Source organism: Anastrepha obliqua, chromosome 2 (assembly GCF_027943255.1).
Source record: "Anastrepha obliqua isolate idAnaObli1 chromosome 2, idAnaObli1_1.0, whole genome shotgun sequence".
NCBI lineage: Eukaryota > Metazoa > Arthropoda > Insecta > Diptera > Tephritidae > Anastrepha > Anastrepha obliqua.
Genome location: NC_072893.1, coordinates 128569897 through 128586843, shown reverse-complemented (window position 1 = coordinate 128586843; position 16947 = coordinate 128569897). Strand labels below are relative to the sequence as shown.

General features: G+C 35.0%; 2 protein-coding genes across 4 annotated transcripts in view; one reads left to right on the top strand and one right to left on the bottom strand.

Moving 5' to 3' along the window:
- LOC129236906 (caspase-8) overlaps positions 1–16947 on the top strand; it is a 52378-nt gene that overhangs the window by 9011 nt on the left and 26420 nt on the right. The window contains exon 8 of one of the 2 annotated variants that reach the window (XR_008581727.1): positions 1322–1458. The gene's annotated coding sequence lies outside the window, so the exon portion shown is untranslated. Of the gene's footprint in view, positions 1–1321; positions 1482–16947 lie in introns of those variants that run through there. The other variant, XM_054871205.1, reaches the window with a different exon arrangement.
- On the bottom strand, positions 1605–16787 carry LOC129236909 (transmembrane protein 198). Of its 2 annotated transcripts, none has more exons than XM_054871208.1 (7): positions 15875–16787; positions 11976–12806; positions 7268–7370; positions 4064–4326; positions 3811–3975; positions 3361–3660; positions 1605–3298 (listed from the first exon to the last, which is right to left on the bottom strand). In XM_054871208.1, exons 2-7 carry the CDS (start codon positions 12072–12074, stop codon positions 3119–3121), a joined length of 1110 nt encoding a protein of 369 aa, XP_054727183.1. In that variant the 5' UTR covers positions 12075–12806; positions 15875–16787; the 3' UTR covers positions 1605–3118. The 2 variants fall into 2 exon arrangements, with proteins under 2 accessions (XP_054727183.1, XP_054727185.1); XM_054871210.1 differs by lacking the exon at positions 15875–16787 and adding an exon at positions 13009–13106.

Below are 16947 nucleotides of genomic sequence, written 5' to 3'. Positions count from 1 at the left end.
AAAAATTAGAAAGCTCTGTTCCAAGTTTGATCACTGTTGACCAAAAACAAAAACGTGTTTTTACTTATCACTTTCTGAGCCAATCAGAACAATGGCAAAACTACATGAATTGAACTTCGAGTTAAAATTATTAACAAATTTTACAAACAAAAGCAGAACTAGTTGCCAAGGCTTACCGCTCAAAAGGAAATATAATAAAATCATATGCACGAAAATATCACACCAGCGCACAGTGGTCCGGCGGCCGGACAAAATTAAATTTTTCAACATTTTTGAAATAAAAATTTGATAATGCAGATGTTTTCTTAAATATTCAAGGCAGATTTCCTGAAAATATTACTTAATTTAAAAAAATGTTCATTGTAGTTTTTTGACTTTAAACATGAAATTGTATGCAAATCGTATTTCATACGAGAGTTTCATTTTCATGTCTGCAAATAAATATTACCATTTGATTGTTAACCAAATATTGAAAAAAAAGATAATTGAATATATTAACGGAAACAGTAATAATTCTCTTAAGTTGTGGTACAAAATCCAATTTTTTTTTTTTTGAAAATTCAAAATTTTTCGAAAATTTTTTTTTAAAGATCATTTTTTCGAGTGGTCCACACCGGTCCACTTGAAATCAACATGAGTGATGTAGCCACATATTTCAGCTATGATCTCAAACTGAAACCTGTTGCGCAAAGTTGCGCAAATTAAAAATAATGTAGCTTTTGTGTATTTACCCACAGGCAAAACGTTACATATGGCTTATGCAATTTTGTGTAAAAGACAGAAAAAGACATCACAGACCCCATCAGCATTAAGAGACACAATGACAGATTTATTAAATGCTTTGCTTTGTTCATCAGATGTAGTTATAATATCAAAAACTTAGGTTCCGAAAAACAAGCCAAAACCATTTTCAAAAAAGGTTCTTGCGCTTTTAAATTTGAAAAATGATCCAGCCTCAGAAAACAGCTCATCAGAAACCGAGGATTCTGAATCATAAAAAAAAAAATTAAAAATGAAAAACAAAAAAACAACTAAATATCCAAAAAAAATTTAAAAACAAACAAAAAAAAATTTTTAAACTAAAAATAAAAAAAAATTAAAAAAATAAAAATAAAAAAAATCTAAAAACAAAAAAAAAATGAGGAGAGAATAACCTTACCGTAAACCTCCACGTGGTACTCTCTGGGGTCGTGAAAAATGAACTCACCAGCTAATTACGGAAGTAAAAATGTATTTATAGTATTCAATGAATTTAAAATTTGCTAAAACTAAGGTCAGATTCGTCATCACTGATCCTTAAATCCTAAATATATATTTTCAGCTTAATTAAATGAGTTTTTGAATTTTGTCCGCCAACGCCTTCTGGTCGGACCACTGTGCAGCACTCTAAAATCGCCTGAGCTAAAAAAAAATGTGATTTATATCCCAATGGAATGCTTCCTATGCACATTAAATTATGTAAGTAATTCTATGGAAATCAGGATTAATGCGCATATGTATGTATGTATATTTTTCTCTTATACAATTCTGCTTCTTATTTATGCCCATGAGTAAAATATCGAATAGAAAAAAATTAATTAATTTTTTAATCACCTATGCACACATTAAGTTTGGGTGATTTATTGATTTGGCATATGAAAGTAAACACTTAAACTAATTTAATGCTAAAATATCTAATTTAACAAAATAAAACAAAAATCAACTACTTTGTAAGTTAAAGCCTGATACTCCCTATTGTACATCATAGTTTTAGGTAATGTTGAGTAGTAGTTACTTATGATTTTTACTTGTCTGCACTCACCAAAGAGGAACTTAGAAACTAGTGTCATTAATTTGCTTGTACTTGAAATTAATATCAAACAAGATACCATTTATTTATCATTTATCTTCACAAAACTGGAAGCGTGCAATTTTCGTAAAAACACGTTGTTTCGCAATTTCTATGTGTGTAATTTATTCTCTTCACATGCATTAAATTCAAGGTGGAGAGAATACAGAAGTAGTGGCCAACATCAGACCGTTAACCGGCTCTTAGCGATATTGAAGGAACCGGCTGATTTGCTGACGTAGCAGCGGATGTGTGACAGCTGTTCGTTTACAACAGAGATCGGCAGAAACTGAGCTTGTGTTGGTCATGTACGAGAAAATCAACGCAACCACTGTCCATGTTACTTCGTTGCCGCCTGAACAACGTTAGTGAAAAAAAATCAGAAGGTGTGGCCAATATCAGACCGGAGTCATGACAGCGGGTTTTTTTTTTACGAAAAAACTTAGATTATGTTGTTGTTGTATGAAAAAATCAATACGGTATTTGCTCATGTTGCTTCGTTGTCGACTGAAGAATGACTGATAGGACGAGTGTGTGAATACGTGTGAAATGAACGTGCAGAATTCTGCTGCCGAGTGCCCGGAGAGGTGGCTGCCGAAGTTACTCGCTTAATTTCGTTTTTCACCCTAGCTGAAGGCCAAACCTGGTAATCTATTAGGCTAGGAAATGTATTCAATTAACCTCACTTTACACATTTTGTTTTCATTTCATTCGCCTCTCTCTGTCGCTGTAAAATCCCTCTGACGTAACAGCCAAGGTTACTCTCCAAATTTCTATTCGGTTGGCCAAGCCTTGTAATTTATCATCCTTGCATTAATTTTAATAAGTTATTTTATTTTAATGCTTCCGCTTCGTTTTTTACTTTAATTTTGCGCGCGAAACCAACAATTTTTATTTATTTGCTTATCACTTTCATACATTTCTATAGATGTATACGTTTCCTATTACGAGCATTTTCAACGTTCTCAAATTTTATTTACACACATCATTTTCGCTTTTAAATGCACTGTCACATTTTATCACTTTAGTAGGGCTGCCTAGTCAATCATTACACTTCCGCCATATTCGCTCAGCGATCGCCTCGAAAACATACACAACACACTCTCACAATTTTCAGTTGGCTACAAGCATGTTCTACTCATCTCTTTCACACTCCTACGAGTATGCATGGAAGTGATTTCCGCTCAACTCCGTTCATTTATTTCCGCATTTTCTCTTCCTTTGCCTTTTAAAATTCACATGCGGCGCTTTGCTGCCACCTACACTTTACATGTAACTGTTGCTTGTTTGTTATCCTATATCGCGCACAATTTCGATTTTATCACACATTTCGGAATCTGGTATGGTGGTGAAGTGTGTGCGATCGCTTCGAAATGTATTACGCTCGTTCGAACTCGTTTTGATGGAGCGCTCCGACGGCGTTTCTGTGCCGCCTAGCTGTATTCGTTTCTGCAGTGCCGACACGAAGTTCTGCAATTATTCGGGTAGAGTTGTAAATTATGTGAATGTATGAGTGTAAGATTTTTGCAAACCTGCGAAATAATATCGCCACGCGCTGTGCGAACCTGATATAGATAACGGTACTTGCGTTGGCTTGCCTCCTCGCGTGTCTCACGCGGTCGTCCACTCATTCTATTCGCACCGATGCCAGCTGCGCCACAGCGCGCCATTTGATGATGGTGTCGCAGGTAGACGCGCTTTCGATGATCCACGCGCCAGGCTGTGATGAAACACTGTACCATTATGCTAATAATGATGGCAACCGGCCAAGTGCATATTAAAATACCGCCATAGCAAGGCGGTGGCGAGGGATTCGGTTTCATATTTAAAATCTTAAGAAAGGATAAAGTTAAAATAGGAATACAATTTCAAGAGTATATCGAGTTATATCTAACTAATTATGAAATTATGTTGCCTACTTATTTCACAAATATTTCCTCGTAATTAATTTACGCATGATCACCTGCAGCACTGACACTTACCCAATTTATCGTATCTAGACTATGCATGAAAAAATCGATGGACGCTATAATCATCGCGCTGCCCACAATACTCGATGTTAGTATTGTCACATATTTGACACAACACAGCGTCAGCACAGAACAAATGACAGCGCCACCCACAACAGCTACATAAATTTCGCGGTACTGAAAATTTAGAGCGAAAAGTGTTTAATTATGATTATTTACGTAGATACTGTTTGCATATTTAAAACTATTTATCAACTACACTCACGCCAAACTCATTATCGGGCATTGTGGCCACGCATACAGCCATTGCTGCACCAGCAACCAGTGCACCTGCAAATGCGCTGATTAGCACCGACGCCACCGGATATGTGGAACCAATGACCGCGCCGAGGAGACCCGCTACGATGGCTAGTGCCGAATCTGCCGGTTTGCCAAGTAGTGTTATTTGAAAATCCTGTAAAATAAAAATACTATTGGCACCGACGAGCAGACCGCTTAGGAATCCCACAGCGCGTAGGCAGCGATAACCTTGGGAACGATAAGAAATATAGAAATTAAGTACTCCTGAAGTCAATTGGCAAGAAGAATAAAAAGAAAAATACCAGTCTAACGGTTAGACGCGATAGAAGTGAAACCTTCCGTAAAACAAACTGAGAGAGAATAAGACGAAAGCAGCATTAGGAGCGGGATAATTATAGGTTCATTATAATATTGCTATAAAGTTCATATTTTATTTTCTTCATTTTATTATTATTCATCCTCAATGTTTTCAATTTCAACAAATGATACGAGTGGCTTATGATAGATAAAATATGATACAAATGCTTTGGTTTCGATGTTGTCAAAATATCTTTGAAATACCGCGTCAATGGTTGTTTTTGATCGTGTTGTCGATTCAGTGCGATTGTTACACATTTTTAAATTGAATGTTGTATTGAGAACGTCAATTAAAGGAACCGCTGTGTCCAATGCAAAATTTACGTTAAAATCGCCACTTAAAATCATTGGAACTTTATTGTAATGTTTTCTAAGTATCCGCGATACTTCTGGTGTATACTTTATTAAATTTTCGTGAATGAATTCCGTGATGCTATTTATTGATTTTTTTTTCTGTCGATACTCACGACACTTTTCTGTATTATTTTTCGGCCTAATTGCGGTAAATATTTAAAAATGAAAATATTTACGAATATAAAAATACACACGCGGTTGCTATTATGAGCGTCCCCAGCAAAACCTGCGTGACCGAAACTCTAACACAATTACATTTTTTTGAATGTTACAAACACATATGCACGCAGGTTTTGCTGGGGCGTGACCGAAACTCTAACACAATTACACATATGCACTCGTATTTGTTTGAAAATCGACTTTTTTTTTTTGGTTCTCCGTCACCTTTGCAAAATGTGTAAACAGTAAGCAAACTTTATTCATATATTTTTCCTCATTTTTGCATCAGTAAAATTAAACAAACGCCGTAGCCGAATGGGTTGGTGCGTGACTACTATTCAGAATTCACAGAGAGAACGTCAGTTCGAATCTCGGTGAAAACACCAAAATTAAGGAAAACTATTTTTCTAATAGCGCTCACCCCTCAGCAGGCAATGGCAAAACACCGAGTGTATTTCTGCCATGAAAAAAAGCTCCTCATAAACATATCATAAAATAAAATAAAATAACTGTATAAAAAATTTTTTTTCTTGTGATTCGAACCAAGAATTTTGGATCGGAAGCTCACATTGCTAGCCGCTCGGCTATCGCGCCATGCTGTCGGTGCTGGCCTAAAAGTTATTTAGTTCGTCGCTATGTTTATATGTAATATTCGTAGCCAAGAGTGTCGCTTTTTTCGTTTCACTTTTTCTCAAATCACTCCCAACGATTCTAAAGAAGTTTTCACTTCAAAAAGTGATATAACTTTAATTTTTTGGAGTTTGTGCTGGCAAGCTCGTCAAGTTATATGTATATAAATGTAAGCTTGAAGTGTTTTGGCAAAATAATGAAGAACTGGCATTAAGAGTAGGTCTAAAAGGACCAATGGGGGAAAATACCTAGGAGCGGGTTTCAGATTTGGAAAAAGAAGGAGCGACGCGGGGTTAAATCTAGCGGATACAACAATGGCTTATCCAGTAAATTTATGACGTTTTGCACTTTTAAGTTGTTTCATAATCTGTGGTCGATGCGAAGGTGTTTTTTGTAATTCTGTATGTACAAAATTCTAAAAATAAAATTCTGCTTTTTAAAATATGTATGTATTACAAAATTCTGTATTAAAATATAATGTTAACAAAAAGAGGTAATGTAATTATTTAATTTATTATTATTATTATTTTTTATTATTATTCGAGATATTAAATAAAAAATAATAATAATAATAATAATAATTTTTTCTTCAGTTTCGATAGAATCCACAGTATTTTTGCGTAGAACTTTTTTTCGCGTGGGCGGCCTTCGGCCGCGCTTCAAAAAAATTACCCTCATCAGTCCAACTCCGGCTGCGCAATCCACCGTATTTTTGCGTAGAACTCTTCTAAAAAAAACGAAGAGCTGCGAATAATTATTAAGAAAAGAAATGAATTAAGTCATACTACATATTTAAAAAGAATTCCAAAAAATATTGTAATTGACTAAACAAAAATTTGTTATCGCTTAAACATATACATATGTATATTTATGGAATAAATGTTTATTTTGTTACTTCTTGTATGACGAAAATCACAAAACTTGAATAAAGCAGAATTTTTCGCATTAAACATGCAGAATTTTGAAAAAGCAGAACTTTAAAAAGCAGAATTTTTTTGCAATTTACAGTATTTTGTCACCTAGAATTTTGTAATACAGAATAATGATACGCTCCCGTTTTTTGTCGCGTCAAATTCAGTTCACTCATCCTGGATTGACCATAGTTTTCAATGATAATACAGTTTAGCAAATTTTAGCTTTTTTCTCACTCTTGAGAAAATCGACAAAAAACGCAACATTTTTTTTTTAATTTTCGTCCTCTTCGTTGAAAGGGATCATTAAAGTTCGCTTCCGCCGGATAAAATTGACTAGAAATTTACCCTGTGAGCAGTTTAACTTAAATATTACACCTAGCATTTTTCTATGGAAATTGATGAGCTTTATACGACTTTGACAAAACAACTAATCTGATTTTAGAAAATTTTGCCTTGGACTAATAAATTATGATATGCAATTTTTTTATTCAACGTTTAAAAAATGCCTTTAATTAATAATTTAAACATTGCTTTAAAACCCAGCAATTTGATGTTTGACAGGTGGAAAGTGTGAAGCTGATTTAGGTTGTATTGCTATTTGATATCCTGTCGAATCAGTATTAGTTTAATTAACCACTCCGAGAAAAAGAAAACAAAAACACAGCCACAACCCACAGATCTATATTCTAAAATATAATTTCCCCGCTGTATATTGCAATGCCTGGCAGTGACAGCGTTTTGCATGCAGTACTTACCGAGGAGCGCATAAACGATACCGAAAACCGCAGTAATTGTCCATAGCAAGGCGGACAAGGTGTCAGGTGTAGTTGTCGCGCATGATGGACTCTCGAGTATACCCTGGAAAAATTGAAAAGCAAAACATAAGGAAACCATTAAAAATTGAAATTTTACAATTTACAATAGAACTTGGAGCACCACGTGCACCTTCATAATTGAAAACTAAATCAATCAACTTGACATGGTATCAATAAAATCGAGAGTTTTGCACTTGCAATGGTTGAAATTAAAAGCTTATCCACACTTCATCGACCTCTTTTTAACTCAAAGCTTGAGAAGCAAACAAAAAAATTACATCGAAAAAAACAACAATTTTGTGTAAATAGGCGAAAGGTGCCCGGGTGGAGGTTAACAAATTTCAAGCATACGCGCATGAAGTGTGGGCGTTTTTCCTGCGTCGTTGAGAATTACTTGGGCTAAGTAGCGCGTTGGATGCACATAAGTGGTAAGGAGTACGTCATAACCGCATTTAAATGCATTCAAAGCAAATGCCAACAGCAGTCACAACAAAAACAACAGATGACAACAATAATAGTAGACTAGTAACTGGTGGCTGCTGGCTGCTGGCGCCGAGAAAGTTGGCGGTGAGGACGAAAACAACAAGCGACGACCACATTGGCAACATAGAACATAAGAAAAGTGGGTCAATTCCTATGGCAAGAGTAACCGCCTACTGCAAACAGGTCGGCGGAGCACACTCGAATTTCGTAATCATCCAACGAGAATGGCAGCACTAACAGCAGCGCAAGTGGCCAACAACAATGTAAACAACATCAATATACATATGTATGTGGGTAGGAGTATTTAAACTAAAAAACAAAAGCAAAAAACCAGAAACAACTTTTTACTCATACTTCAAGAGAAGAATCAACAATAACATCAGCTAAAATAGCCGTTAGCATAGCATAAATGGAACACTAATAACCACAGTGAGAGCAAAAAATAGGTAATGAAAAAAAATTGTATTCAATTTTTAGTCAAAATGTATGTATGAAGCGCATTTACAACTCTACATTGGCAAAAAGTGTCTAAACAAAAATTGGAATTAAAAGAGAAAATATCGCCAAATATATAATAAAAATGTGTGGCGCTCTTCATTTATTTATTGAAAGAAAATTAGCACTGTAAAAACAACGGTTTTAGCAAAATGAAATGTACTATATAGCAGTCATGGAGGCAAAAGTTTTGTTGCAATGAAAAGCTGAATGATTTTTTAAAGGAAGCATAATTTTTTTAACTTTTTTCAGCGAGACAAATAAATCGTGAGAAAAAAGGAATCAAAATTCTTAAAAAGTGGCGATTCAAGACCTCAAAGATGGAATTAGTGAGGCTATCGAGGACAAAGGGCAGCCACTTTGCAATTCGGTTATGGAAAATTTCATGAAAAGGATATTTTCCTGTAAGCGTGGTCGTGGTGGTCATTTGCCTGATGTTATTTTCCACTATTAACGGCATACCTTCCTCTTTATAATGAAATAAACACCCAATCATTTATATTAAAAAATTGAATTTTTCTTTGAATATCAAAATAACACCTCTGTTTGGATAACCCTATACTTATCGCTATATAGGTGAATAGGTTGCTTAAAGAAATGTAAAATAGAAAGATAACATCAAACAAAAAAAATGGCAAGGAAATTATCCTCCGAATATTTGTCGAGTTGATTACCTCCTTTGTGAAGTCATGAAGAAAAGAATGCAGTAAATTTAACAACGTGCCGGAAATATAGTAAGTGTAAGAATATTATGTACCACTGCACATGGCTATGTGCTCAGATATATTCAAATATTTTGGGCAGGCAAATTCGCCATGTTTGGCAAAAAGTATGAAAAAAACAACTATCGCTAAGCAAACAAAGGGAATAAGAGCTGCATTTGAAAAATATGCATGTAAAGAAGCCGTTGAAAAGAACCACTTACTACTACACACAGACGCGTATACCCGCATCATACAATGAAGTGAAATGAATGCCTTGCAGTTCGCTCAATTCTGCAACTCATTTATCACTTTCACATTTCATGACAATTTTACCATCGCTTTGTAGTTCTGCTTTTCTGCTCCGCATTTTTGGCACTTGTGTGGCTTTCGAAGCTATCAGCTGTAGCTGAAGTGGGTCCAACACAAAGCTGAGTTACTATTCCGGGGACATAACAATTACGAATTTATTGCTCTCAAATAATCATACAGATATTTTGATTCATACTTAACCCTCCAGTCAAAATTACTGCTAAGTGGTAATTAGAGCTCTTATTGCCAGAAATTATCACAATGTGATACAGTTTAGGCTTATATGCATATTGTATGTGATTGGCGCTTCCTCCTATTTGTGGGAGGGTCCTACAGTTTTAAGCTGACTCCCAACGGCAGATGGTTTTTTATGAGGAGCTTCTTCATGGCAGAAATACACTCAGAGGTTTGCCATTGGCGCTATTAGAAACAAAATTGTCTATCATTTGGTGTTTTATGCCCGGAGATTCGACCCCGGGCTCTTCTGAATGGTAGTCATGCAGCAATCCATTCGGCTACGACGGCCGCTTAAGTTTGGGTTAACGTTTAGTAGTATACGTTTTAATAAAATTTCACAAAGATCTACAAATTTCTAAATTACAACTAAATTGCCCACATGTCCTAATCAGCTTGCGGAATCTGTGTTAAACGTATAAAATAACTTCCATGTAGAAATTACTTGCCAGTCCGGTTGGGTAAGTCCAGAATTACAGGGTAAGATAAGTAAGTAAAAGCATATGCTGAGCTTAAGGAAAACTAGATTAAGATACTTACTGCTAATCTCCAAGTAATAGGGAAGATTCAATAATAAGATAAAGAAGTGTATTGATAAAAAAATATTCTGACTAAAATTCGCGGTTTGTCAACGATCAGTTACTACGACGCACCAAAATTATCGCCAATATTTTAATTTAAGATCATCTGCCACCATTTGAGGACAAGGATGCAATAGCTGGACAGGGATGTAATAGGGCGTCCTGGAAGAAGTGTTATGCGAAATATTCGCACTGAAGATAACGCGGAATCTGCACGACAGTGTGTTGGAAACGGTCCATTGTCTCAACTTGGGCATTCCCACAATAATATGGCAGAGAATTTTTAAAGTTAGATCTTAAAGTGTACCCATAAAAAAATTCAAATTGTGCAAGTATTGCAATGCAAAAAATGCATGGCGACATTTATTAACATTGCCTCATTATATGAAACCGTGCCTTTAAGGGTTAGCGGTAGTCATAATTTTCAAAAAATTATTTGCATTTTCTGAAAGTATAATATCTGAAAAATATGGTATGAAAATTTGTGAAAGTGAATCTGACAAATACTTTTTGAGTTATTCAACAATTATCAAAGGCCGCTCGTGCGCTTCGGAGCGTTCGCAAAACTTTAAATGAGTTTTTCTCAAAACTATGTTTCTTGAACTGGTGATCACTGCAACTTAAAAGCTTGACAGACGGCTTGACAGATTTCAATAAAATGTATACTGCTTTTGAAAAACATAAAAAACTCGTGCCTGATCGAAGGATTTTTTTTTCAAAAATTTCAATTTTTTTGAAACAATTAATTGTCGGTTTTTTCTCGAAAAACTGAAAAATATTTCCTGAGGCCGCCATATTGTTAATTTTGAAAAAAAGCTTCGATCAGACACAAGATTATCTATTAATAAAACTAATTTCTCTCGTCCGATTGACTTTAGATGAATCTCCAAGGTCTTGTGATGATCACCGCAAGGGACTTCTAGAGAAACGGGCTCCATACCAACAGCGAAAACTTTAACAATTACTAATTTTAATTTTGTTAAAGTCAAGTCGAAACATGATGTATTAATGCCATGTTTTTTATTTTTGTAAAATAAAGCATTTGACTAGCAAAAAAAAATATTGAAAATCATCATTTTTTCGGCCCTCTGACTATCCCTAAACCCTTTACTCTTCTTAGAAGGCATCGTAAATTGATAACTTTTAATCTGTTTTTCTGCAATTTTTAATTTTCTAAGTTATGTCGTTCTTCTAACAAGCGACCGATATTTCTGCTTCATTAAAATTTCCCTATACAAATTTAATATATTAGGGAAGTGACAAAATGACACGGTTTTTAGTCGGCGTCATGGTTAACCATACCGCACCATAATAGCCCATTGATAATGATCAGATAGATGAACATATCAAGTTCTTTTAAGAATATATTATATAATCAACTTTTTCTTAAAGTTAAAGATCTTGTATTTTACGTTCGCGGGGCTTGTGAAATATGTAGTTTCCCATTCATTTACACAGATGACTATGCTTGTCTACTTTTGAATTTCCACATGACATTCAGGCAAAACAAACAAGCACTGAGCCCAAAAGTTAATAAGTCAACTGTCTTTGTAGAGATCAAAAAGTTTCTAATCCTTTCAACCTACGCTGCCAACTCTTTTTAATATTTTTTTCGCAACCTTAATTCCACTGCTGTGCCCTAGCTGATAGTAGAAAAACTTTTCACAACATGCATGCAAGCGTGCAAACCGTAAGTGAAGTGAGTGCATGCATGTAAGCCCACACACACACATACGTGTTGCCACTGCAGCGGTGGCCAGGTCATGGCCTAATCGCGCTCGTTCGTTAGCTCGTTGGCACACTCGCTTACAATCATATGTAAGTACATACATACGCACTCACCTTTATCAAGAAGGGCCAATCCAAATTCTGCAATTCGCGTGTGTCATCGTGGCCGTGGCGTCGTTCATCCTCATTTTCATACAAGTCCGCAGAATGCATTTTCTTGCCACTATAGTTGTTGTTGTTGTGTGTTTTCCTTTCCGTTTGCTGTTTGCCAAAGCAATTGGCCTGCTTTCAGCAACTAAAAAGATGCAGTAGCGCCAGCGATGGCGTCAATGTTGACTCCGACTGTGACAGCCACTTTTAGATTGAACAGGGCGTATGCGCGAGCGTGAGCGTGAGCGTGGAGAGCAAATGATGGTGTTGACGGCGACAGCGCTACAGCGGCGAGTGAAGCTAATATTTACAAAATATTTATTATGTTTATGCAAAATTGTTGCTGTCGCTGCTACAGCTGGCGCTTCTAGCGAATGAAGATTTCGGTAAACCCGTCATCTTTTTAATATGTTTTATACGCTGGATCAGCACTTTTCACTTGATAAACGTAATTTTCAATGTACATACATATTTAATTTTATTATTGAGCATGATATTGTATGGTGGGCGGCTTATAAAAAGAAATTTTCAATGAAAATGTCATATTAGTGTGCGTATTCTGATTATGGGAATATTATCGCTCAATTCTTTTCTCATTTGCATTTTTTTTTCAGCTCATTAACTCTTCATTTCACTTTTCATTTACATTTTGAATTGTTTTTTTATCGCACACACTTCCTGCCCGAGTAATAACCGTTTGCGACTGCAAACGAACTGCTTTACATGTACGCTTACGACCCGATTGCAGGAACAATTCGCTTTTGTTGTGGTACGGTCAGTGGCACATTTTCCACCCTAAATAACGAAAATTGAACGAATGTGAAAAAGGAATTCTTTAAGGAGTAACAAAGGGAGTAAATGAACGAATGATAAAACCAAAAAGTGGAATCCGCGGCAAAGCGCGCCGTTTTAATGCCGCTGTCGATAGCTACTAGGCAAGCACAAATTCCTTTATTGTTAGTTACTTTTGTAATTGTTATTGTTTTTGTAAACACACCTCATGCCGTGAAGTTGGTTTTTTTAGTGGTTGTTGATTGTTTCCTTGCTATTATGAAGCACATATCGATACAACAATAATAAATTTATATTCTCACATTTGCCAAATTATTAACATTTGGACGGGCATCAGTATTTGGTGGTTCGGAGGTTATAAATTTATTTTTTTTCTATTTAAGATTTTTGTGTGGATTTTTTGCGGCTATACATCAATTTTGTTAGACTTTTTCCAAATTATTTGTAAGAGTATGTATATATGTACGTACTCTCGTATTTTCTTTTCTTATATCCGTATTTAATGGTTCAGTGGTTATAAACACTTTGTTTTGAGATCTATGTGGGGAAATAATTTTTTTAGTGGTTTTTCGAATTGATGATGTAAATATCTTCAGAATTTTATTTTTTAATGTCCAACCTTCGTATTTAGAGAGTCATAAACGTATTTTTTTTAATTCTAGGGGTTTTTATTGTTTTTCAGAACTACATAATATTTGATATCTCTGAGATTATTAATTTTGTTTCATTAAAAATTAAATTTTTGTAAATTGTTGCCAAATTTATATAATATTATATAAGGACTCTCAGTATTTTTTACTTGCCCCTATTTAGTACTCGAAGGTTATAGCAATTTTTTTATTTATGTCTTTTATATCCTGTTTCCAAGTTCATATTTTCCATTTTCACATTTTTATAAAGCCGTTGCTTTTAATTTAATTTTTTTTATTGTGCTTGGAAGTACATATTTGGTAATTATTTATTTATATTAGTATATAACACATTTTTTTCCAAATTAAGATGTTTGATGTTTTGTCTTTTTGTATTGCCCGTTTTTATTGATTTTAGTAGTTCTTTTTTGAGTGAACCTTTTAAAATAATTTTTTCTTAATTTAAGTATTTTTCCTTACTTTTCAATGTGTTTTATATTTTTCATTTTATTAATTTAAAGAGAAACAATTATAAATAATTGCTCAAATCTAAAGCACCGGCTGCCAGAGCCATCGGGTAGCTTCCAAGTTTTTATTTTGAATGTATGTGTATTTCTAAATAAATTATTATATTTTATTTACTTAAATGGCTTTTATTGTTTTTCTAAGCCTATGCCCCACATAAAAAATATTTTTTTAATTTAAGTATTTTTCTTAATTTATTTTTCGATGCTATTAAAACTACAGAACTGCAGCTCGTATAGTTCTGCAGTTTTAATAGGACTATGAATAAGTTCGTGCGGTTTTACAACAGATGGCGTAACTTGATTATTATTCCATCGATCCACATTTCCAAACATTCATTGGAGAGCTACTGTCGTAAGGCACAAACGTCAGTATAAGTTTTTTATTTGAAGCGTAAACAACAATATTTTTACCACACTTGAAAATGTCGAATTTCGTGCCAAATAATGTGTTTTTGCGGGGAATTCTTCTTCATTATTTTAATATGAAGAAAAAAGCAGCCGAAAGTCATCGTATCTTGGTGGAAGTTTATGGTGAGCATGCTCTAGCTGAGCGAACGTGCCAGAAGTGGTTTGCACGCTTTAAAAGTGGTGATTTTGGCTTGGAAGACGAAGAACGCGAGGGTGCGCCGCCAAAGTTCATGGATACCGAATTGGAGGAATTGCTCGATCAAGATCCGGCTCAAACGCAAGAAGAGGTTGCAAAAACTTTGGGAGTTGATCAATCAACCATTTCCAAACGTTTAAAAGCCATGGGAATGATCCGACAGGTAGGCCATTGGGTGCCGTATGAATTGAAGCCAAGAGACGTTGAACGCCGTTTTATGGCATGCGAACAACTGCTTCAACGGCACAAAAGAAAGGGTTTTTTGCATCGAATTGTGACTGGCGATGAAAAGTGGGTCCATTACGACAATCCAAAACGTCGGGCAACGTATGGATACCCTGGCCATGCTTCAACATCGACGTCGGCGCAGAATATTCATGGCCTGAAGGTTATGCTGTGTATCTGGTGGGACCAGCTGGGTGTTGTGTATTATGAGCTACTGAAACCGAATGAAACGATTACGGAGGATGTCTACCGACGACAATTGATGCGTTTGAGCCGAGCACTGCGAGAAAAACGGCCGCAATACGCCGATAGACACGACAAAGTTATTTTGCAACATGACAATGCTCGGCCACATGTTGCACAAGTGGTCAAAACATACTTAGAAACGCTCAAATGGGATGTCCTACCCCACCCGCCGTATAGTCCAGACCTTGCGCCATCCGATTACTATCTCTTCCGATCGATGCAACATGTCCTGGCTGACCAGCACTTCCGTAATTACGATGAAGTAAAAAAATGGATCGATTCGTGGATTGCGGCAAAACCGACCGAATTTTTCACAAAGAGAATCCGTGAATTGCCAGAAAGATGGGAAAAAGTAGTAGTAAGCGATGGACAATACTTTGAATATTAAATTTGTAACCATTTTACGTCAATAAAGTTTCAAATTTCGAAAAAACCGCACGAACTTATTCATAGTCCTATCAATATTTTGTTAATTTAAGTATTTTTTTACATTTTGCACTTTTATAAATTATTAGCTTTTTAATTTAATTATTTTTTTTTACAGTGTTTGGAAGTCTATATTTAATATTTGTGTGTTAATAATTTTTTTTTTTTAAATAAGAGTATTCTTTGTTTTGGAAGTCTATATTTAATATTTGTGTATTAATATTTTTATTTTCTTCAAATTAAGATTTTTCTTTATTTACACAAATAGGTATCTAGCAGTAAATTAACTGTTCTACTTGTACTATTATTTATTTTCACTTTTAACTATCAGTTATATTCTATTTTCTATTTTTCCACAAAAATTCATTTTCAATCTTCTGAAACCTGCCCTTATATACTTTACATCCCAATTACCTTTCCCCATTTATAGTATTTATAAAACATTCACGTTTGCTTTGAACACACACTGCTTTAAACTACTGTCCCCTTCGCTCGTTCTCTTACTTCGCTACTTTTACAAAAACGTCTACTCTCGCATCTCTTTACGCTTTCGCTTTCCACTACTATACTGCGGCTGCTGTGTTTGAGAATTTTCCCCAACCCAATTTTTCATTAACAATTTTCACATAACCACCGCAAATTTCACACTTTCCTTCGCTTTCTTCATGTGCCCTACACTCGTAGCCACTATTTATAAAAATGTATGCCTTGCCTTTTAGAAAAAAATTATTATTTTTCACATTTTTCTGTCTCTTGCAGCCTTTTTTCCCCACATGCGGAAGTTTAGTATGAAACTCACAAAATTAATGCATTATTCCGTTGATGCGTTGTAACAAGCCCGAAGGTCCTTTGGCTTCTATTCGTTGACAGGCAAAACAGTTGAGAATTGAGCTCCGCAGTTGGGTGGTATTTGTGTTTTCGTTGACAACATTTTCTTCTTTGGTGGTGATTTTTCGGCTATGTATGAACGCTACGAGTACCACAATATTAAAGCTTTCGTTGGATGTTTTGAGCTCGAGACAACAAGGTTGTATTGGCAATCCTTGGAAAACAGTTTTTAATAATTTTTTTTTTTTAATTTTAAAAAATAGTTTAAAATAATAAGACGGAGTTTACACTGAAAATTATAGACTCTTGGAAAGGTATACAAAATTCCAAGTAAAACTATTTTAAAATATCTCAAAATGTTTCATATTGTACTTTAAATTCAAGCTTCAACTTTATTTTGTCGCCCTGTATTTTTAATCTCTGCATCTACATACTTCACTTTCCAGTAGGAAACTTGTAACCTTTGTTTTTGTTATTACAGCAAAAATGTTTTGAAGGATGCTACGGCAGTTACAATTCCGTTCTAGTAGCCCAAACCCGACTGTGCCAATTTTTTTTGACAAAAAACAAAAACACGCATTTATTTCTTTTCACTACTCCAGACAAATTTAATTTATATTTCATTTTTAAAAATTCTTCAAAACTTATTAAAAATCCAT

Bases quoted from the DNA above. Each gene is read 5' to 3' on its own strand.
- LOC129236909 (XM_054871208.1), bottom strand. From the start codon at position 12,074: ATGCATTCTGCGGACTTGTATGAAAATGAGGATGAACGACGCCACGGC. The intron at 3,976-4,063 runs GTGAGTGTAGTT...CTAAATTTTCAG, and splicing joins TGCCCGATAATGAGTTTGGC to TACCGCGAAATTTATGTAGC. The intron at 3,661-3,810 runs GTAAGTGTCAGT...TCCTTTCTTAAG, and splicing joins GTCTAGATACGATAAATTGG to ATTTTAAATATGAAACCGAA.